A 20,788-nucleotide genomic window follows, 5' to 3' on the forward strand; every position below is an offset into this window, starting at 1 on the left:
AAACTCTCATAAACTGTGAGTTGTACTCTAGCTAATAGCTCAATACCACATTTGGTCTATGCTAGACACTTGGGGTCTAACACAGATCCCAAGTCTATCATGCAGGCTTAAGAGCTTTCATGTCTGTTGAAGTTTTTATTAACTTTTGACAGCTACTTGAATTAAAGTTTTGCTATCAAGACGAGCTGTAACAAACAACCCATACACTTCAATCTCACCCACTTTTTTTTTTTTGTGACATGTGGAGCACAATCAGATCCATTGATCAGGAATCACAACTTCAATGGATTTTTCACTTCCAACAAAAACTAACAGACGAACCATCTGTAGATGAAATTTATGCTGCTTTTTTTCCTTCTTCTTTTGAATTCGCCCAGGAAACTTGTACAAATTTCAGCAGCTTTCGATCATGAGCCAATAAGACAAAAGATCTTGCCCTTTTTACATCGAGTTCGTCCAGATTTTCGGAATTAACAAAGGAAACTCAGTTCTAGAGTTTAGATCTTAATGACGTTTATCAGGAACTCCAGATTAGAGACTCATGCATGGTCTGGCGATTATCAATTTTGAAACAAAGCAGTATATGTCCACTATTCTAGATAAAGGGAGTAGAGTACTTGAATTCCAGATTTAATGGACGTTTCAAGCCATCAACAGTCTTCAATTGGACGAAGAACATTAGGTCTGAATTCAATCTGATGATGCTTTATTCCATCAAGTTAAGACCATGAGTGTTCGTATACTAATCCGGATCTAAAAGGCTGTGTACTCGGATGATCAATTCGATCAATCCGAGACCAGTTTTCTCAGTAATTTCCAAATCCCACTTCAAATTCTAAAATCGTTCTTCAATTGATGGACAGGATGCAGGTCTAATTAAACATGGGGCCAGATCCCCTAAAAACTCCGCTAAAGGTTTTGGCCAACCAGCCCTCTCAACCAGGAGTGCCCACAAAAGTTCTCTCGTGACATACTTTCCAAGACCCAATGAGATGAGAACTAAAGAGTGATCTTCCTTTTTTAATACCGACTGTGTCCCCGTGACACATGTGAACCTGTTTCCCTTACTTAGAAGATTGCCGTTTCTTTATTGTTCGAAAGTAGAAAACTTAGAATACTCCCATTTCTTTTTATTTGAAATGTTAGCCATTTGCAATTATTAATAGTGTTACTTTAGGAAATAACTTTAGAAGGCATCTTAATTTAACTAGTTAGGGAAAAACACAGTTACACCCGTCAACTTTCTAACACATTCAACGATAACCCTGTAGTTTAAACTCATCAACCACACCCCCTGAGTTTTCAATGTGTATAAGGTACACCCCCTCAGTTGGCGGTTCGTCTACAAATTGAAGGGTTAGGATGATCTTATGGAGTTGATTTTTTGGGCACACATTATCTATGTCAAGGCCTATCAAATGAATGCTTTGGATCATCTAAACAATGTGGGCCCACTGTGTTTTTGGTCAGTGGACTAGAGAAGGCTCTCTAGTCGACCTACAAGAGACGAGATCTTAATTAGCATTGATAGTGTTTCTAAAGAGGGGGTCTACCTTATGCACATTGAAAAGTCAAAGGGTGTAGTTGATGAGTTTGAAACTACAAGGTTATCCTTAAATGAGTCAGAAAGTTGAGGGGGTGTAAATGTATTTTTCCCAATCAGTTATCGTAGTTAGGCAACCACAAAATCAGACAATCTGTGCTTTAGCAATACTAGGATAGTTTACATTTTGGTGAGTCTTTCCCAAATTGAAGGAATTTCTTCTTCTTTATTATTGTAAGAAAAGAAGGGTGTTTTTTTTAGAAGAAGACATTATGATTGAATGAAAAGTTTCCGTGACAGACATTCTTCTTGATCTTGAACCTTGGAGTTTTCCTCCAAAACGTGATTTGCTCATTGCAAGCAAGCTTTTTTTCAAAAGATTTGTCGTTCTCTCTTTTATAATAGCCTGCAAAGTACCTAGCATTTTCCATTATTTACAACCCTTGCCCTTGTACATTTACGTATCAAAATAGCTGAAAAGTCCTTCGAATTTACCAAGGCATTCCCTTAGACATAAAATCCGAGATTTCTCTCATTCCAATGCGATTTCTCCCTCAAAATAGAAACCATATCCTATTCTTCCAAAACGAGCACAAAATCATTCCCTAAAAAGCCAAAACCATTCAAAAACTCCAAATCTTGTGTTAGCCCAAGGGTTCTCCATTGATTCAACTAATCACCTTGTTTTGATGACTAACACACTCAAATTGATTAACTTTTATGGATTAATAAGTTGCCTTGTAGTGTTGTGCATTGGAACAGGTTTACACTAGCACTATACTATGCTTGAGGATCAACATGTACACAAGGTAAAAGAGCTTGAATACCTTGGCAGCATCATCCCACGAGTAAAAATTTTGAAGAATGGAGGATGTCAAGTAAAGAGCTTGAGTTGGAGATCCTGCAAGCAAGCCAAGCACCGAAAAGAAGATCAAAGGAAGAATGGCTCAAGAGAACTTCAAGAGTGTCCTTAAAGATGGTAGAATGTATCTCCTTCTCTCTTGATTTCTCTTGATCAAGGCATATTCTAGATCCCCTAAAATGTATTTAAAACATATTTAAAAACCAAGTGGAAAAGATTGAAGACACAAAAATGGTTTTTAAACTTGAAAAACAGATTTCAGTGCAGATTGGTCGACATGCCCCCTCCGGATCGACCGGCCCCCTCCGGATTGTCCGGCCCTAGGAAAAACACAAAATTGGGTTTTTCGAACAACGTATAGCGCTAATCGGCCTCGGTCTACCGCACTACCCCAGTCGACCGGCCCAGTTCAAAAACTATTTTTTTATATATATCGAATAACGCTCGAGCGCCCCCACCCCCAGGTCGACCGGCCCTGGTAGAAAAATATGGTCGTTGGGGCATAACGACTAGTTTCTGAAATGACCCAGTTTTTCCCAAAATGCCCTTAAAAGGCTAGTTTTGAGTTGAGACTATATATGTGTTTGAACTGGCATTTAAACTTGATGAAATGATTTCCCAACTCAATTTGACTTTGGATTAACACTTTCAAATATTTTTTCAAGCCCAAATCTCTCTCCGATTCTCCTATGCCTTGATTCTAGAGTAAATCACAATAGAGATTGGATTAAACTATTACTTGTAATCTATTTTGAGAGATTCCCTATTGAGCGACAACTTGTAATCAAGCCTATCAAGAGGCTAAATACATCTTCTCTCAAGCTACAATAGTAAGGTGGAAAGGGCACTTAACCCCTTGAACGATTGTAAGGGCTCTAATGTTGACCGCTAAGGAGAAATTGTTAGCAAGTGGTCGGAAACGAGGAGCCTTCCTTCTTGGGCGAGTGTGGAAGATGCGGAACCATCTTCATTGTACAAAATCTACACATAGTGGAATCCCTCAATGAGCTAAACGTGAGAAGAATGTAGTAGGCCTTGTTTTAAAAACCAAACCACTTAAAAAACCTTGTGTGCATTTGTCTCCTATTACATGTCTCTCTTACTCTCCCGTGAATGTGCTCTCATGTTCTCATCCTTGCTAGATTGAGTAATTAGCATTAAAATTGAATTGCACATTCATACTTTCCAATTCACTAATCAAGTTTGTGAATTAACTAGGGATTAAGATCTTATCTCCTTCATCAATCTTAATCAACTCAACTTACTTGATTTAGAAAAGATAAAATTAGGGTGAAATTGAAAAGTATCAAAAAGGAAATTTTTTACAATGACAACCAATTCACCCCTCTCTTGGTTGCCAAACCAGGAATTCATCTTGCCTTTAGGTTACCCATTTCCATGAAAAATCCAATTTTCCCCTCTTTAAACCTTCTCAAATAACGCGAAACGATTTAAAATCCCTAACCTCCAATCAAATCTTCCATTACCACACAAAATATTTCTCATCAATTCATTTTACACCAATTTCATTCCAAAAAGTTTGCGCAAATCTGATTTCTTAAGTCCTTCATTGATACACTAAAAATAGGATTTTCTCCCCCTTTTGACCTATAAATAGGCCACTCGATCTACAGCCTTCCTAGGCACGAAAATCACAACGCACAGAGCCAACACAAGCTCTCTCTCTCTCTCTCTCTCTCAAGTTTTTTTTTTTTACATTTTCTTCAATTTCTTTATTTTCATTGTTTTCCACCATTTATCACACCGGGGCAACAATTCGCTATGTCTCTACGTCTCTAGACATCCCTCATCCACAAAATATCCATTACTAAGCTCCAGCAACAAGCTCCTTCACTCTCATCTTGCGATCTCACCAATTCTCCTGTGATCGGGACTTTGCAAGAAGAGGAAGGCCTAACTTATCTGTTGCTGAATACCATAATTTATCATATTCATTTTTATAACTTCTGATATTGCATCTTTACTTAATTTCTTGTACCTTTAAGCTCTGTGGATCTTTGGCGTACTGCTTAAAAATTACCATTACCCTCAACATGCAGTAAGTTTTTATAGAAATAATCCCTCCTGTAATAATATTCCCCACAGATCGTCTCCCAATTGAAGCTGTCTGATTTTACAGTCGTGTTTGTCATAAATTCTGGAATCGGCAAATTATTTTCCTAGATTCAAATTGAAGTTTATCACAGCAGCTTGCTTCTTGTATCTGTGTAATCATTTATCATAAACTGATTTTGAATTATTGTACTTTCCCACTTAATCACCCGCTTACGTTTTCATTTTTTGAATGCTAATTTTTATTTTGCAATCTACCATCTTACTTAAAAGATAGTTCCTTGAAAGCACTCTATCATATTAATCTAAACTAATCATTCTTTTCATCTCTCAATGGTAGAAAGCTGTTTCTTTAATTCATTTGATGGGGCGAATTCACTCCATTAATCTGATACTGTTTGTATTGGTTGATTAATGTACTAAAATTCAGTTGTCTTGATTTCTCTGTATCCGTTGCGTGATATTTTGCTTGTCTTTACAGTTTGCCTTATTCCATAACTTATTTCATGAGCACCAAAAATATAGATATTTACCTAGTGATTTGTCACAATGAAAAAATCAATTGTAATTCAGTTTATAAGCACCCTATACAGCCATTACCTTCCCAAACAGAACTGACATCTTTTTTATGCTTAGGTTATAGCTATTTTTAAGATTAACCCAATTAGTGTTAATTGAAACGAAACACCCTAAACTTATCCCTACTCGAAATTTGAATATACTTTCAATATTTGTTCTCAGCGAACTGATTATGCATAGTCTCTAGCCTGTAGCTATACATCTCCACACTATTTACGGGCATATTACTTAATAGTTTGATCTATCTAAATTTACCTATTTTAATCAGGAAACACCAATATTGAAAATTAGACTTTCATTGAGCTTGCCTAAAAAATTAGACTTTAAATTCAAGTCCATCTCTCTCGACTCAAATTCAAAATTTTGAATCTTTTCCCATTACTAATTTTAAACTCAAATATCCAAATTTTAAACTTTAAGTAGTTTTCACTCATAAGCTTCATGGTAAGTCTTCATATTTCTTTGCTTATATTTTTCTGTTGTTGTACGTAGATTCAACGTCACTATGGCCTGGTTCCTTTTAGATTTTGAGAATTGATTTTGAGTCCAAAAATAAATCTTGGACTCAAAATCAAATATATCTTGGACTCAAAATAATAAGTTTTGGAATCAAAATTGATTCCCAAAATTTGAAAACAATCCAAACCAGAAAAAATCAATTACCGATTGCAAGCAAGACTAGTGGGCATGATAAACTCTTCATTCCTTTGGAGTAGCTTCGATAACCAGTATCAATTATATATAGTGGTGCTTCAAAGCAAAATATACCCATATAACGTTGAGAAAATATGAATAAATATATGCCATACAAACATATCATAAACTTTTTCAATGGAAAGAGTTCCTTGATACTGATTCTATCTCAAGGATCGTTGTCAATTTTGTATCGTGAGTTTCTTCAGATAATGCTACATTAGTATTTGGTGGAGCTGTAGAAATAAATGGGTTTGGTGGCATCACCAAGCTATCCATACTTCCTTCCAACATATGGACTACACTTTTCATAGAAGGGCGATCCACCGGGTGCCACTGTATGCACCAGAGAGCCACTATAGTTAGTTTTCTTACAATCTCAGCGTCTCCATCTTTCTGAATCCTAAGTCTCAATCCGTCACCTTGATTGAGTTTCTTATATGCCCATTCTGGAAAGTAAACTTCGCTAGTGTTTTCCACTGCAGCATTGTTATTCTTCCTACCTCCAACCATTTCTAGCAACAACATTCCAAAACTATAAACATCTGATTTGTAAGAAACATTTCCAAAGTTTCGAGAGAACACTTCAGGTGCAATGTAACCCATGGTCCCTCTAGCAGCTTTCATGGATACAATGTTTTGCCCTTTTGAGCATAATTTTGCTAGTCCAAAATCAGATATCTTTGGATTAAAGTTATGGTCTAGCAAAATATTGTGAGGCTTGATATCAAAATGAAGAATGCGGTGTTCACAACCTTGGTGTAGATATTCGATTCCTTTAGCAACACCCACTGCAATATCTCGAAGGTTTTCCCATCCAAGCATGGGGTCTTTAGCATCAGCAGAGAAGATGAATTTCTCTAGTGATTCATTCGGCATGAATTCATAAATAAGTGCTCGCCTAAATCTGTCAACACAAAAGCCTAGAAGGCGAACCACATTAACATGATGAATTCTACCAATGGTACCCACTTCGTTAATGAACTCTTCGCCATTACCACCGTAGTTTTGGAGGAGCTTTACAGCAACAGTGACTTCATTGGGAAGTTTCCCTTTGAACACAGAGCCATAACCTCCTTGGCCTAATTTCTCCTTGAACTGTTCAGTCATTTTTTTCAAATCAGCATATGAGTATCTCGTAGGCGTTAGAGATTCGTAATCTTCCAAGAACTTTTCAACATCGAGTTGGCTTTCTATTTCCTCTCTATCAGATTTCCATCTCCTGTAGACCTTAATGCTGATCAAGGCTGCTACTAAGAGAACAAAGATGCTTATGCTGACACCTGCACATATAATAGAGTTGAAAATCATTAAGAAGTTCTTAAGATACAATTATTTAGTATTTAATAAGGAAAGAGAGCTTCACCTATTATCATGCACTTTATACATGGCCCTGTAAAAAATAATAGTAGAAAGTTAGAATCATTACACATATGGTCTTCATTCATTTCGAGCAATTTAATCCCTCAACTAATTGTGTGATATGCGACAGACCATCTACGAAATTCCTTCTGCGATGGTCCCTAGCAAATCCCTCGTAATAATTGTAAAAGGGGCGAATTTATCCTTGAAGAGGGAATTTATTAGCCCCTTTTTTATAATTGATTTTGAGACTAAAATCTTTTATTGTACTCAAATTTAACCATAATGTTGAGTCTAATAATCAGTTTTAGACTAACTCATTTCTAAAAAGCCAAAACAAACAGTGCCTCAGATGGAGGCTTGGAGGAGTGAACAGGGAGGATCTCCTTCCTTGTCCATCTTCTTCTTTGAAAAGAGAGAGATGGAGAGCTCCAGAGTCGGCGGCAGAGAGAGAGAGAGAGAGAGAGAGAGAGAGAGAGAGAGAGAGAGAGAGAGAGAGAGAGAGAGAGAGAGAGAGAGAGAGTACCTTTATTGAAACAAGTGATTTCCTCACTGGTTATGTTTTTGAATCCACATCTTCTTCCTCTCTGTTCGCAATGCCCGCATCGAGGCATGTCCCACCTCATGAAAATCAGTGCTTCGCAATCCCTGCATGGAGGCCAGTTCAGCATCACAGTATCACCACCAAAACTGGTCAAGAAGTATAGACTTTGGGGGACGGTCTTGATCAGATGGCAAGATGCTGGCAAATGTTTCAAGGGGTAATAATCCCCATTGACAAGAAAAACACCGTACTGGGTGCCGCTCAGGCATGAGATGGGAGCAGAGATGTAATTAGAATCAACAGCTGACGAACAATTGAAAAATGAGAGGTTGTTGGGGGAGTTATATGAAGAGTTGAAAAGAGAACCGGAGAGACTAAGTTTTTGGTTGAAGAGGAGGCGCTCAACGCATTTCTGAGGGTCGTATACGGTTAGTGTCTGATACTTATAATCGATGTCCCTCACGAAAACCTCGGTTGAAGATGGGAGGTTGAGGACGGTGTTGTTGCCCTTGCAGGAGAGATTAAAGCCTGGATAGGTGCCGCAGTGCTGATGATGTTGGTCTTCTTTTAATCGAAAAGGAAATCGAATTTCAGGGCCATGAGGATTGCATGGCTTGAAAGGTGGGCATGTATCGGGTTCACAAACTCCACTGCCTAATAATAAAATGATGAGGAAGATAGACTCTGCAAGTAGGTTACCCATCTCAAATTTCGTATTTTCTGGTGGATGTAGTGAAACTTTGGTAGCCACTTTATGCTACCATGAGCCCCAATCTTTTAACCTAAGAAGACTTATGAGAAGACTTGACATTGGCTTTTCTTTGCGTGACAAATCAATTATGCCCTGTTGGAAACGGGGTAATTAAACAGAAATCAACAAGGAAACTTCCTCATGCCTCACTAGTCACTATGATAGCATCCCAAGACTAGACGCAAGAAGACTTTTAACTTTGATTTTTGTAGATGCCAGGGAAATCGACAAATCCCTCAAGGCAACGTGGCATACAGAAATCAACAAGGTGGCTTCCTGGTAGGTTCCACACCCCTTGCTATTTGACTATTAGCAAGGGGTCTGAGGATCGACCTGAGCCAGCTTCCACACTCCAGTTTTGATTTTCCACACGGGATTCCGTGTTTTCGACGGGGAGGGGATCAAGCCAAAAAATATCTTGGAAATGGTCAAATTTTAGGTCATATCACTCCAGTTTTTATTTTCCACACGGTATCCCGAGTTTTAAGATGTGTTCTTCTCCAGTTTCTTCTTATTATTCAGACAATCCCCTTATCCTCTTTATGACAGCCCCTCTTCTCCAGCGTCAGTATGAAAGTAAGTGATGGGTGTGTTGAATAGTGATATTGATTTTCCGGGTAGAAAAATAAGATACAAAGAATATAAAAATCCAAGTCTTTCATAGCATCGTGTTCATCTGACTGTAGATGCAAAGTCCCAACCCATTTTCCTTCGTCGTTCTCATTTCTCGTCATGAAGAGGAGCAGATCCCTTTCCGTCGCAGTGTTAGCCTCTCTTCTTCCTATCTTCTTTTTTCTAGGTGGTTGCAACGCTGTGAGAGATGATTGCCCACCTTCTTCCTGTGGAACTCTCAAAAACATCACCGACCCATTTCGCTTAAACACCGACCCTCAGGACTGTGGCCAAACCCAATACCAGCTATCTTGCGAAAACGATCAAACCGTTTTGAATCTTACGTCAGGTATATATTACGTTGAAGAAATTTCGTACAAGAAGCAGGCCATCCGAATCGTCGATCCGGGTCTACAAAAAGGCAATTGCTCTTCTTTCCCTCTCTATTCACTACCCATAGATGACAGCCTGAGTTATGGTAATCCTTACCAGTTTGTGGGGACAGATGTGTGGGGGTGGCCTGAGACTATATTATTCGTGAAATGTTCAGTCCCCATGAACAGCAGTTTGTATACAGCCGCTATGTGCTTCAATACATACATTCAAGATTACTTGTATGTCATCATGGATGATGCAGAACTGTCTGAACTCGATACCTCCTGCACGGTTGTACTGAGTACCCCTGTCCTTAAAATGCCTCAGGGAACTCAAAAACACAATTATTCCAAGATTCACGACCTATTGCTGATGGGTTTTGAGCTCTCTTGGAAGCAGGATGAATCCGTTTATTCTGAACGAATGTCTTGGAAGAAGTATCTCAAATGTATGAATCCCATCGTCAAAGCGAATGATCCTAACTGTGACATGGACGCTTCAATTTACGATCTGATACTGTTACCGTGGAGGTATCTGATGCCATGTAATAATTCTTGCAACACCCCATTCCAATCCTGTAAATGTGAGTACTCGAAACTTATTTGAAGGGTTTTAACTGCTAAATATATCAACAGAAAACACTTTCAAAACTGAATTACGTTTTGTTAACATCTGGTCGCCAGTTCGGTGGCATTTCTTTTGAAAATTTAACGGGTATTATTGTTATTTTATTGATAGTTTTGGGTTCGCATATTTAATTGAATACTCGGATGGCCTAAGGTTATAAAACACTTATAAATTTGAAGCTCTGCGAAGCTCCCTCTAACTATTAATTATCTTATACAACTATATTTTTCTGTAGGTATTAAATATCTTATGCTCTGTCTTTATTTTATCTTATAGAAATTTAGTCACAAAGCATGTATTTTTCGTATAAATATTGTTTATCACTACCAAGTGTTGTAATATAAGTGAAGGGTACCCTTGCAAAAATCAGCCTCAAGGGTGTGAAACAACGAATTACACCAAAAGCTTAAGCTGTTGGAGTTGGTGTTATTTAATCATTTATACTTGAACTGATATCGTTCGAATTGATGAAATCCAATCCTTTGGGTTGTGACTTGTGAGGGATGAACAAGAAGTAGAATTCTTGCCAAAATATTAAAAAAGCTTTCTTCTTCAACAAAAAAATAAAATAAAACTCCCATTACATATGTTTGCGACACTTCGAATAGAGGAATACAAGAGGAAAAACCTTCAACTTAGCCCACTAACTAGTTTAGGGACTTACAAACTCATAAATGACTTGGGAACTTATAAACTCGTTAACTAGCCTAGGAAATTAGTGATAGTCCAGTAAAACAATATTATCTCACTAACCACTTGGCCAAATTGAGAGTAGAAATATTCGTTGGAAACATCTCAAAAAGGGCTACAATTTCCTAGTTTATAATTTTTCCAGAATCTCCCATTTGATGTCCAAAAATCATCTTGAAAATCAGGCAGCAACATTGTAGCGGGAATGCACCTGCATCAGAGGCTCCAAGGTCGATTGCCCAATTTGACCCATCTGAAGTTGTAATAATGCAACCTTCACTACATATCGAGAAGATCACAACTTCACTCGATTCCACTGTGGTGGTTTCTTGAGTTTCTCTACTTCCTTGACCACTTTTTCCTTCATTTTGCTCACTTTTAAATTTTCTACAATCCCTCTTCATATGTCAAAGCTTCTTGTAATGAAAACAAGTCATTCCACTTCTTGACTTGGGTCTTCCTCTTGATTTGCTATGCCTGTAATTTTTTCTATCCTTTGATCTCCCCTGTTCTTCATTGACTAATGCCTAGGAGTGGGAGGAATATGAAGATTTTCTTCTTATTTATTAATTCAACAAACTACTTGAAACTTGGCTCATGGTAACAATTCAATCAGGTGCCGAATTGCTAAGGGATACAACAAGTGGCTCACAACTATAATGTAACAAGCTTAACAATAACAATGCTTGTAGATCATTATCTAGCAGCATGTTCATAATGGCTAGCTGATTCACGATACTCTGTATGTCATTTAGGTGCTGTGCAACTAACCCATTCTTTCTAACCTTCAAGTTTACAAGCTTTCTTATCAAGAACGCTTTATTTCCAGCCGTATTTCTCTCATATAGATTATGCAACTTCTTCCACAAAGAACTTACACTGGTTTCCGTTGCTACACGGTGGAACACAATATTATCCAGCCATTATTGGATACAAGCCATAGCTTTCCCATCCAACTTCTTTTAATCATCAATGGTTAGGGATTCTAGTTTCTTCTCTATGCTCACAATCGATAAATAGAGGTCTCTTGAATATAGTAGGTCTTCTTTCTTGGCTTTCTAGATTAACCAATCTCCTCCGTTTAGGCTAATCATCCTTCAAGTGGTACTTGCCTCCATCTTTAACCCACAGACAAATAGAAAAAACCCAACCAAAAGCTCGGATACTAGTTTTTGGGGAAACATGAATAAACCACAACAGATAAACTTTTCCCTTCTATCTGTGAATCAAGAAACTAGCCAAGAACAAGAAACCATAAAAGTACAAAATAACAATCCACAAAGAACAAATAAGAACACACGATTTAGCTTGGAAAACCTCCGATGTGAAGTGAAAAACTACGGGCAAACTTCGAGAGAAATCCACTAAAAGTAGGAGGAATACAACAAGAGTAGAGGAATGATAATGAAATCTTGCAGGAAATACGGGTTTACCTCAAAAATCCTTGCAAGAGAACTTCCCTCTTATTTCTACCTTGTAGATTAGTGGTATAAGTAGTGAATAGGGAGGAGACAAACATTTATAATGTTTAATCTACCTAGGATTTACCTAGTAGAATAGTGATAAGTTGGGTTTGGTTGCCAATCTAGTAAAAGTAATGGGAGGGAGTGTCATTAACAATGTATAGCAAGAGAAAAGGGAGAGAGAAAGAGCAAACTCTACCTGAGGAATTTTTCGTTTTCTGAAGAGGATGGCATGGAAGGTATACGACTATACGTAGGAAATATGGGTGCCACTACACCAAACATGCATTAATTAGATTTGAATATTGTCTAGCAGTCTCTAGGGATTGTGGTGCTAAATTGGCTACCAAACACCATAAAAGTTAACCAAAAAAGCATTTTGTACTCTAGACATCCTTGAGGATGCCAAGCATGTGGCAACCAAACAGAGCCAATGGATTACATTTCTAAACCCCCTTTAGGATTTTGCCCCAAAGCAAACCCTAGATAGCCACAAGAAGAAAAACCCCTTTCTTCTCTTTTGCTCTGTTCTCTCCTCTCTACAATTTTTCTCTCTTTCACGCATAACACACCCACGATTCTCTATCTCTGTTTTTATTAATAGAATAGTGAGTGGGGGCGTGGGCTACGTGGGGATGGACACCACAACAATAAGGTCTTGTCTTGATTTTGTTTATAAAAAGGCAGTGAGAGAAAAACGAATTACACAACGTGAAGTGCAGTGAAGAGAAGTATGGTGCAATATTTTTTTTGCAAATAGTCTGTTGCATCTGACAGCAGCCACCTCGTGAATGAAGACAAAATCTGCTGAAAAATGAGCTTGTGTGGCTGCTGTCGGATGCAACAGACCATCCGCAAAATGCCTTTTGCGATGGACGCTAGCAAATCCCATAAAAAAATATTACAAGAGAAAAGTTTCTCTATTTTGTTTTGTGACTTTTTGTTCTGGATATTTCTAGTTGCTTTGATCACTTTTTCAAACAAGAACAGCCACCTAAGATGAATTAAATGAATAAGAAAATCTACTAAAAAGTGAGCCTGTGGCAGCTCTACGGGGTTGGACCCGTGGATTTCTAGGGACCATCACAAAAAGGAAACTCATCCCCTCCAACAGCAAACATCCCTAGGGGTGTTCAATCGGTTATAACCGAACCGAAATAACTGAAATTTGATTACCGAAATTAACCGAAATAATTTCGGTAATCAAATTTTGGAAACCGAAACCGAACCGAATTTTACGAACACCGAACCGAAACCGAACCGATTAAAAATTCTGTTATTCAGTTATAACCGAATAACCAAATAGTGATAGAAAAAGATAAAAAAAAATCTATTTGGACGGTTTGATCGGAGAGCTATGATCAATCTATCGAAACGGTTTTTTAGGCACAACCTATTGAAGTTGTGGTCAATCAAATGGACGGTTTGGATCATCCTACGGAGCGCCCATACACCATTTTTTGAAAAAATAATGTTTATTTTTGGTTAATTTCAGTTATTCGGTTAACCTAATTTTTTTCCCGTGATAACCGAAACCGAATAACCGAATTAACCAAAAATAAAAACCAAAACTGAACCGAATTAGCAAAAAACCGAACCGAACCGACCGAATCAATTTGGTTCGGTTCGGTTATTTGGTTAAGACCGAATAATGAACACCCCTAGCCTCGCCGCCCCCCCCCCCGCAAAAAATAAAATCCCCGCAAAAAATAAAATATAAAAAAAAATAAAATGTTTGTTAAAGTATAAAAGATAAACAACGCCTTTCTTCAACAGCTTAAGCTTTTGAGGAAGTTGGTATGTTGACATGGTATCAGAGGCAAAGGTCTCGAGTTCAAACCTCCCGGATAGCCAAAATCCACATGTGATGGTCGGCCCAAAGTGGGACCACATGTGCCATGTGTTTGCCAAGTGGGCCACACGTGCGGGGAATGTTGAGGTATAAAAGATAAATAACACCTTTCTCCAATAGCTTAAGCTTTTGGAGAAGTTGGTAAGTTAACAATGTTGATGGGGGTAATCGTAGCCTGTTTCTTCTTCTTCTTCTCCAATTCTCCAATACCCAACTCTGACAAATCCTATATACTCAAGGGAAACAAAAGCCTCTTGAAGTCCCAACATCCTTACTAACACAATTACTGTTAAAGTGCTTCAATTATTGCACAGTGTCATTGAATAGAAGCTTTGCAAATGTTTCTAAAATCGCTCTCTTCAAATTTCCCATGCCTCTAATTTTTTGCTTTTTAGGCATTCATGTACCTAGGTTACTAAAAGTTGGGATTTTGACTAAATTATTTATTGGAATTATTGAATAAAAATTCATAGTACTTGAAAAATGAAAAAGATCTCATATTATGTTAAATGCAGGGAAATCATATTTCCCCTCTGACGGCTAAAATCCCCCCCCCCCCCCCCCCCCCCCCCCCCCACGCCCCCCCAAAAAAAAAAAAAAAAAAAATCATTTAGTTTTAAAGGCAAAGAAAAAGCGTTAAAGGGGAAATTTTTTTCGATATATTATTTAGGATAGTTTATTTGCTCAGACATGTCATTGCGAATTGAAAGAGCCCATAGGAAATCCTAAAATATAAGAGAACAATAGTTTTGTGTGTTTAATGTAAAGAAACAAGTGTGCTTGCATTCTTATTCTTATATCAATTACGTGTTGAATCATGCAGGTTTCGTCCAGTTTATACCGTGCGTCATACGTGGTAACGCTTTTAAAAACCCTTCTCTTTCTTTCTTAATTTTCTTTAATATGGAAAGTGTGAAGCTTTTTCCATCTATACTTGACGGTGCTGATAATGTTTTCTTGTCTCTTTTTCTAGTTGCGTTCGTCTATATGTTGGATGTTATCATAGGTAAGATCACTTGACAATCTAAATTACAATTAAAATCGTGCTTTAATTATAAAATCTAATGCACATTATGCATGCGATTCTTTATGTGAAGTTCATTGGGCAGCACGAACATTAATTGGGGTATTCTGTGTGGCTATCTTCTTGGCATATAAGTTACGAATCAGAGATATTTGGATGGATGCCACAGTGGAAGAGTTCTTGAGCAAGCATAGATATCAGACGCCAACAAGATACTCCTATTCAGATATTAAGAAGATGACCCAAGGCTTCAAGGTGAAATTAGGCCAAGGAAGCTATGGCTCTGTCTATCGAGGAAAGCTCCGAAGCCGCCGTCTAGTCGCGGTAAAGATGTTGTCCAAGTCGAAAGGGAAAGGGCAAGATTTTATCAGCGAGATTGCAACAATCGGAAGGATTCATCACGTCAATGTGGTTCGACTCATTGGATTCTGCTCAGAGGGTTTCAAAAGGGCTCTTATTTATGACTTCATGCCAAATGGGTCTTTGGAAAAATACATTTTTCCTCAACCAGGAAGTATCAACCCTTTTAGTTGGGAGAAGACGTATGATATCGCATTAGGAATTGCAAGAGGGATCGAATATTTGCATCGAGGTTGCGACATGAGAATTCTTCATTTTGATATCAAGCCTCACAACATCCTTCTTGATCAGAATTATATTCCGAAAGTTTCTGATTTTGGACTAGCTAAGTTTTATCCAACCGAAGAAAGCATTGTGTCTCTCACGGATGCAAGAGGAACCATAGGATATATGGCCCCCGAACTATTTTATAAAAATATAGGGGGTGTATCTTACAAGTCTGATGTCTACAGTTTTGGGATGCTTCTAATGGAAATGGCAGGGAGGAGGAGGAATTTGAATGAGATGGCAGAGAATTCATGCCAAATTTACTTCCCATTATGGATATATGACCAGCTTAGTCAAGGAAATGATATGGGATTAGAGAACGCTACAGAGGATGAAGAAGAAATAGTGAAAAAATTGATTATAGTGGCGCTATGGTGCATACAGACAATGCCTGTAGATCGTCCTTCAATGGGCAAAGTGTTGGAGATGCTAGAGGGAAGTTTGGAGCTTCTACAAATACCATCTAAGCCTTTTCTATCTTCTCCAGCACGTGTGATTGATGAAGATCATGCAAGCAAAATGAATTTCATGGGATCGTCAGTTACCTCTGATGATGGGTTAGTGATGCAGAGCATCCCCTAAGATTCCTTACATCTTCCCATCCTAGCTCATTACCGTAGGGTTTCCTCTTTTAATGTATCAGTCATAGTGGTAAATTTTGAGCTTTTTCTTGTGTATTTATTGTCTTTTGGGTTTAGGTAGGGATAGCTTAGTCATTTTTCTATTCCTAGTTATCATTTTAGTCATTTTGAGATGTTGTCCTAAATTAGTTTAATCTTTTTTTTTTCTGTCTTTACTATCCTGGATTTATTTATGTCTACAGTTTGTTCCATGTTTATATTATGAAGAAATAAATTATTTAGAGAAATGATAAAGTGAAGGGCATCCAGCCCAGCTGCTATCACTTGCATCAAATAATAGCTCAACAAACAGAAGCTGAAAAGAAAAGTAGCCATTTGAATTTAGGGCATAAATTATTATGGGAAATGAAATATTCAAGAAAAAAATGCCAATCTGCGGATTATAAATGGGATTTTATCCTAGAAAATGGGATTTTTTTTTCACTTCTAGACTAAACTTTCTTTGAAAAATGAACTATCCAAACGCGAAAAAACTCATTTCCAAATGAAATTTTATTCCAAGAAAACTTTTACCCTAGTACCAAACAGACCTTACTAGCATCAAAAATCAAATACAAGGAATCCAACAAAAGCAAAGGAAATTAACCCCATTCTCATAGAGAATTGGCCTAACAATTTCAAAAGTATTCAATTTCTGTCTAGGAAAATCTCTCCCGGATTTGGCCATGATCCCAAATCTAAAAATTATCCTCTACAATTCCAAATCCAAAATATATTTATGAATAGAGTTGGTCTTATTTAATCATTTATATTTAAACCATGTGAAACGACAAATTAGCTGGCGTTATTTAATAAATCCATATCCTAAGATCCGAAACTATTTTGAATCATAAACCAAATGTAGCCATAAAATCCAATAGGGCATCTTACATCCAAATGGAGGCAGCTACAACTCATTCAAAATGTACGAAAAATGTCCTTCCTATTTTTTTGGATATTTTTTCAAAATCATGAAAATAACTCCTCAGGAATAGGAAGTTCCTTACTTTGTGATGTAAACAATCCTTCTTAATGCCAATGCATGGATAAAATGTCAGAGCAATTAGCATTTGAATGAGTTTATATATAACCACAATACCTTCAATCCAAAATTTCGGACCGAAATTTTGGTGGGGACCGAAACCAAAATTTACCGAAATTCCGTATTTCTCCCTTCTCGAAATTTGGTAATTTCGGTCCGAAATTTCGATTTAATGTAATTTAAAAAAAAAATAAACATGTTTCAAAATTTCGGATTTCGGTAGGGTCCGAAATAGGTACCGAAACTGAAATTTAAAACCTTGCTTCAATCTAAAGATCAATTTTCATAATCTATTCAGCCTACTCGTTTTGAAGGTGTGGCAACAACAACAACTGGAATGGCTTTGCAATCCCTTTAGGGACCCAGCACATACGCAGTTGTAATAATTTTGCACACAACTATCCTGCGTACAACAAATTAGTTAGCGAATTAAATGTATGAAATCATATATAGAAAAAAAAAAATCTAACAAAGGAGGTGTAGACACCCCCTACATTAAAATGGTCAAGTGTTTGAGTTACTCACTGAAAGGACAACACCTAGAAAGGACTTATATAGTTTTCTGCCTTCTATAGTTTTTGCTCTGTTCATCTATTGTTAACAGAACAGTGCAGTGCCTTACGTTTTATATTTCATAGTATCATGTGTTCTTCTTCCTTCTTTGTTGTTGGGTAGTTGAAGTATTTCTTGTCTGGGTCAGATCTATCTGATCGTGCACTTCAGATAGATATCGACGGTGGGCTGTGCAGAGGCGCAAAATCACTCATTTTTTTTTTTTTGGCAGAAATACAGATACGCCATATTTATATTTAGAGGAAAATTCTACAACAAATAATTCATTGTCAAATATGCAATATTGTAAATTGAATTCGATATAAATAATAACATATTTATGAAATCCTATTAAGAGATAAAAGGGTTTCACGTTCACATTAATTTTCATATATTCCAAATCTAATTAAAAAACAACCAAAAATAGTATCAAAATTCCTTTGAGCAGCAAGTACTTTAAGTGTTAACTTACCTTCCAAGACGTTTCCAAACATGTTAAAATAGCTAATTAAGCAAAGAGTTGTATCTTTCTGAGGTTTGGAATCACTTGAGTCTTCCCAAGAACTATTCAGAATCTTTTGAGTATTTGGGGGTTTGTGCCATGGAAAAAGAGAGGAAATTATTGTGGAATGTGTGTTTGCTAGCTACGTGGTGGGTGGTTTGGAAGGAAAGAAACTCTAGGGTGTCTGAGGGTTTGGCCAAATCACCTTATTATTTGTACATGTGAATTATAGCATTGGTCATATCGTGGGTTAGATGTCTTCCATCGTTTCTTTTTGTATCGGCTTTTGATCTTTGGGAACATTGGACGGAAGTGTGCTCTAGTAGTGAGAGGAAAATTAACATAGTCCAAAGATGGGAGCCTCCGATGCTAGGAATATTGAAAATCAACTTTGATGGTGCTTGTTTTGAAAATCCGGGTCCAACGGGCGTGGGGGTCTTTGTTGTGATGAGTTTGGTGAGATACTTTGGGCTTTTTCTGGTCCTATTGGTGTGTGTGATTCTTCTGAGGCGGAAGTCAAAGCTAATTGGTGTGTGGGATCAAGAAGTTGAGTAGCAAAGTCTTGGACCATATTATTGTTAAAGGGGATTCATTGAATGTCATTCGGTGGTTGAAGGGTGGTGTAGCTCCTCCTTGGAGATTTTTGGCGTTATTTGATGAAATTGAGGATTTTGTTGCGGGTTCGGCTATTGTCTTTAATCACGTTTGAAGGTCGGCAAACGAAAAGGCAGATGTGTTAGTCAAGCAGGGAGTTGGGAGGGAGAGTATTCTCTGGTTCGATCATCTTCCCCCGTAATATAATTTTGTTATTTTTGTTGTATCTTTTCTTCTTCTTCCTTGTTTCTTCTTTCTTGTTTTTGTTCTCTGGGTTGCCCCTTCTCGGGTGTTCCCTTGTCATTTAATACAAATCAATACAAATCCCTATTTAAAAAAAAAAATTTAAATTCAAGACCACACTAAATTTCAATTTTAGAAAGTTTAAAACAAGGAAACTTCCAATATTCCATTCATCGTATGCATGTATATAAGTTACAATAAATCCCTGATTTGTAGGGATATACATGGTTTTACTTAGATTAACATGAAGAAAGATATTATCAAACTAGATACGAAAGATCAACCACCGTAAAATGCATCTTGCATGAAAGACATATGCACAAGGCAAGCTAGTAACATCGTTCTTCAGTAAAAACTTATCGAAACAAATCATGCAACCCTCACCTGAATCATTCTCTTCAAATTCCTTAATCAAAGATCTCCCTCTCCACTCCATCCAGGCCCGATCAATATCTTCTTCTCCATCCAACCCTTTGTTATACTCCCAAGTCTTTACAATCTCTATCTCGATAGAGATTATTAACACACTAGGCCTTGTACTCATGGCTCCAATTGTTGCATCGTGGGTGTAACCAGAAATCTTTCGTCTCAGATCATCTTTGTTCTCTCTACTGATATCTAAACAAGAAATCAAATCTGAAATAAATTCTTCTGATTTCTCAGGAGAAAGCACCGACCCAAAATAAGTGGTTGAAGAATATGCATCTACAGGATTATCTCGATGATGATAGATGACCGTGGTAAATCCTTGGTCTACGTGAACCATTACTTTTACCTTCCTTTTCACTGTGAATTACAACCTGGAGCATCGAATCCAAACCTGTAGTCATTATTGATTTCTTTGGATGGTAACGAATGTTAGGGATTGCTTCATGGAAGGCCATGGTTAAGGGAAAGCTTACTTGATTGTTTACTGTGTGGGGATTGAAGGGGGTTTTGATTTTGTAGAGTTTTGTTTTTTGGTACTCTAACCCAATTTAAATAGAATACGATAGTTGTTTTAGGAAAACTCAGCTTTGGATGTTTGTGTTTGACTTGAGTCAGGAAATTCTGTTAGGAGGAAAATTCTGGGAAACCAACCTTGGATTGATCTGGACCGTCCACCTGGTGTTCTTATTTGGTAACTTGCTCCAGAAGAAAAATAAGTGTGACCCACTTGATCAATCATCGAAGCCATTCATTTGTGGGGCCCACGGTGTGAAATTCTCCCCTTATTGTAGGGTTATGACTGGCCAATGCTACAAATCTTCAATATATCTCACCCGTCCATTGTCTGGGTTAGCATATGATTCGATAGAAGGTGGGCATGTAGCTCTGTATGGATTGCAAGAAAAACAATTCATGAAAAAATTTTCATCACTCTGTATGGATTGCAAGAAAAACAATTCATGAAAAAATTTTCTCAGGAAATTTTCCTTTCAACTTTTTAGAGGGAATTATTATGATTATGATTAATTTAGAGGGATAGCATAATAAATTGAAGGCCCCTCTAAATAGAATATTGAATAGGTTTTTTCAAGTCATGTATTTTTAGAGGTTGGGAATGTAGCTCAGTGGT

General features: G+C 37.4%; 2 protein-coding genes across 3 annotated transcripts; one reads left to right on the forward strand and one right to left on the reverse strand.

The window, feature by feature from the left end:
* Positions 1-5,741: 5,741 nt before the first annotated feature.
* On the reverse strand, positions 5,742-8,484 carry LOC143861722 (rust resistance kinase Lr10-like). The gene is made up of 3 exons (XM_077372613.1): positions 7,639-8,484; positions 7,117-7,143; positions 5,742-7,033 (listed from the first exon to the last, which is right to left on the reverse strand). Exons 1-3 carry the CDS (start codon positions 8,357-8,359, stop codon positions 5,886-5,888), a joined length of 1,896 nt encoding a protein of 631 aa, XP_077228728.1. The 5' UTR covers positions 8,360-8,484; the 3' UTR covers positions 5,742-5,885.
* A 271-nt stretch (positions 8,485-8,755) lies between these two features.
* Positions 8,756-16,476, forward strand: LOC143861719 (rust resistance kinase Lr10-like). Of its 2 annotated transcripts, none has more exons than XM_077372610.1 (4): positions 8,756-9,977; positions 14,850-14,882; positions 15,000-15,032; positions 15,124-16,476. In XM_077372610.1, exons 1-4 carry the CDS (start codon positions 9,140-9,142, stop codon positions 16,257-16,259), a joined length of 2,040 nt encoding a protein of 679 aa, XP_077228725.1. In that variant the 5' UTR covers positions 8,756-9,139; the 3' UTR covers positions 16,260-16,476. The 2 variants fall into 2 exon arrangements, with proteins under 2 accessions (XP_077228725.1, XP_077228726.1); XM_077372611.1 differs by having other exon boundaries at positions 15,136-16,476.
* The last annotated feature ends 4,312 nt before the right edge of the window (positions 16,477-20,788 follow it).

The sequence above is a fragment of the Tasmannia lanceolata genome, unplaced genomic scaffold (assembly GCF_043159265.1).
Source record: "Tasmannia lanceolata isolate RefF3 unplaced genomic scaffold, GAP_Taslan_0.1 ptg000037l, whole genome shotgun sequence".
NCBI lineage: Eukaryota > Viridiplantae > Streptophyta > Magnoliopsida > Canellales > Winteraceae > Tasmannia > Tasmannia lanceolata.

Bases quoted from the DNA above. Each gene is read 5' to 3' on its own strand.
- LOC143861719 (XM_077372610.1), top strand. From the start codon at position 9,140: ATGAAGAGGAGCAGATCCCTTTCCGTCGCAGTGTTAGCCTCTCTTCTT. The intron at 9,978-14,849 runs GTGAGTACTCGA...TGAATCATGCAG, and splicing joins CCCATTCCAATCCTGTAAAT to GTTTCGTCCAGTTTATACCG. The intron at 15,033-15,123 runs GTAAGATCACTT...CTTTATGTGAAG, and splicing joins TATGTTGGATGTTATCATAG to TTCATTGGGCAGCACGAACA.
- LOC143861722 (XM_077372613.1), bottom strand. From the start codon at position 8,359: ATGGGTAACCTACTTGCAGAGTCTATCTTCCTCATCATTTTATTATTA. The intron at 7,144-7,638 runs GTACTCTCTCTC...TATTTTTTACAG, and splicing joins AATCACTTGTTTCAATAAAG to GGCCATGTATAAAGTGCATG. The intron at 7,034-7,116 runs GTGAAGCTCTCT...TTATATGTGCAG, and splicing joins TATAAAGTGCATGATAATAG to GTGTCAGCATAAGCATCTTT.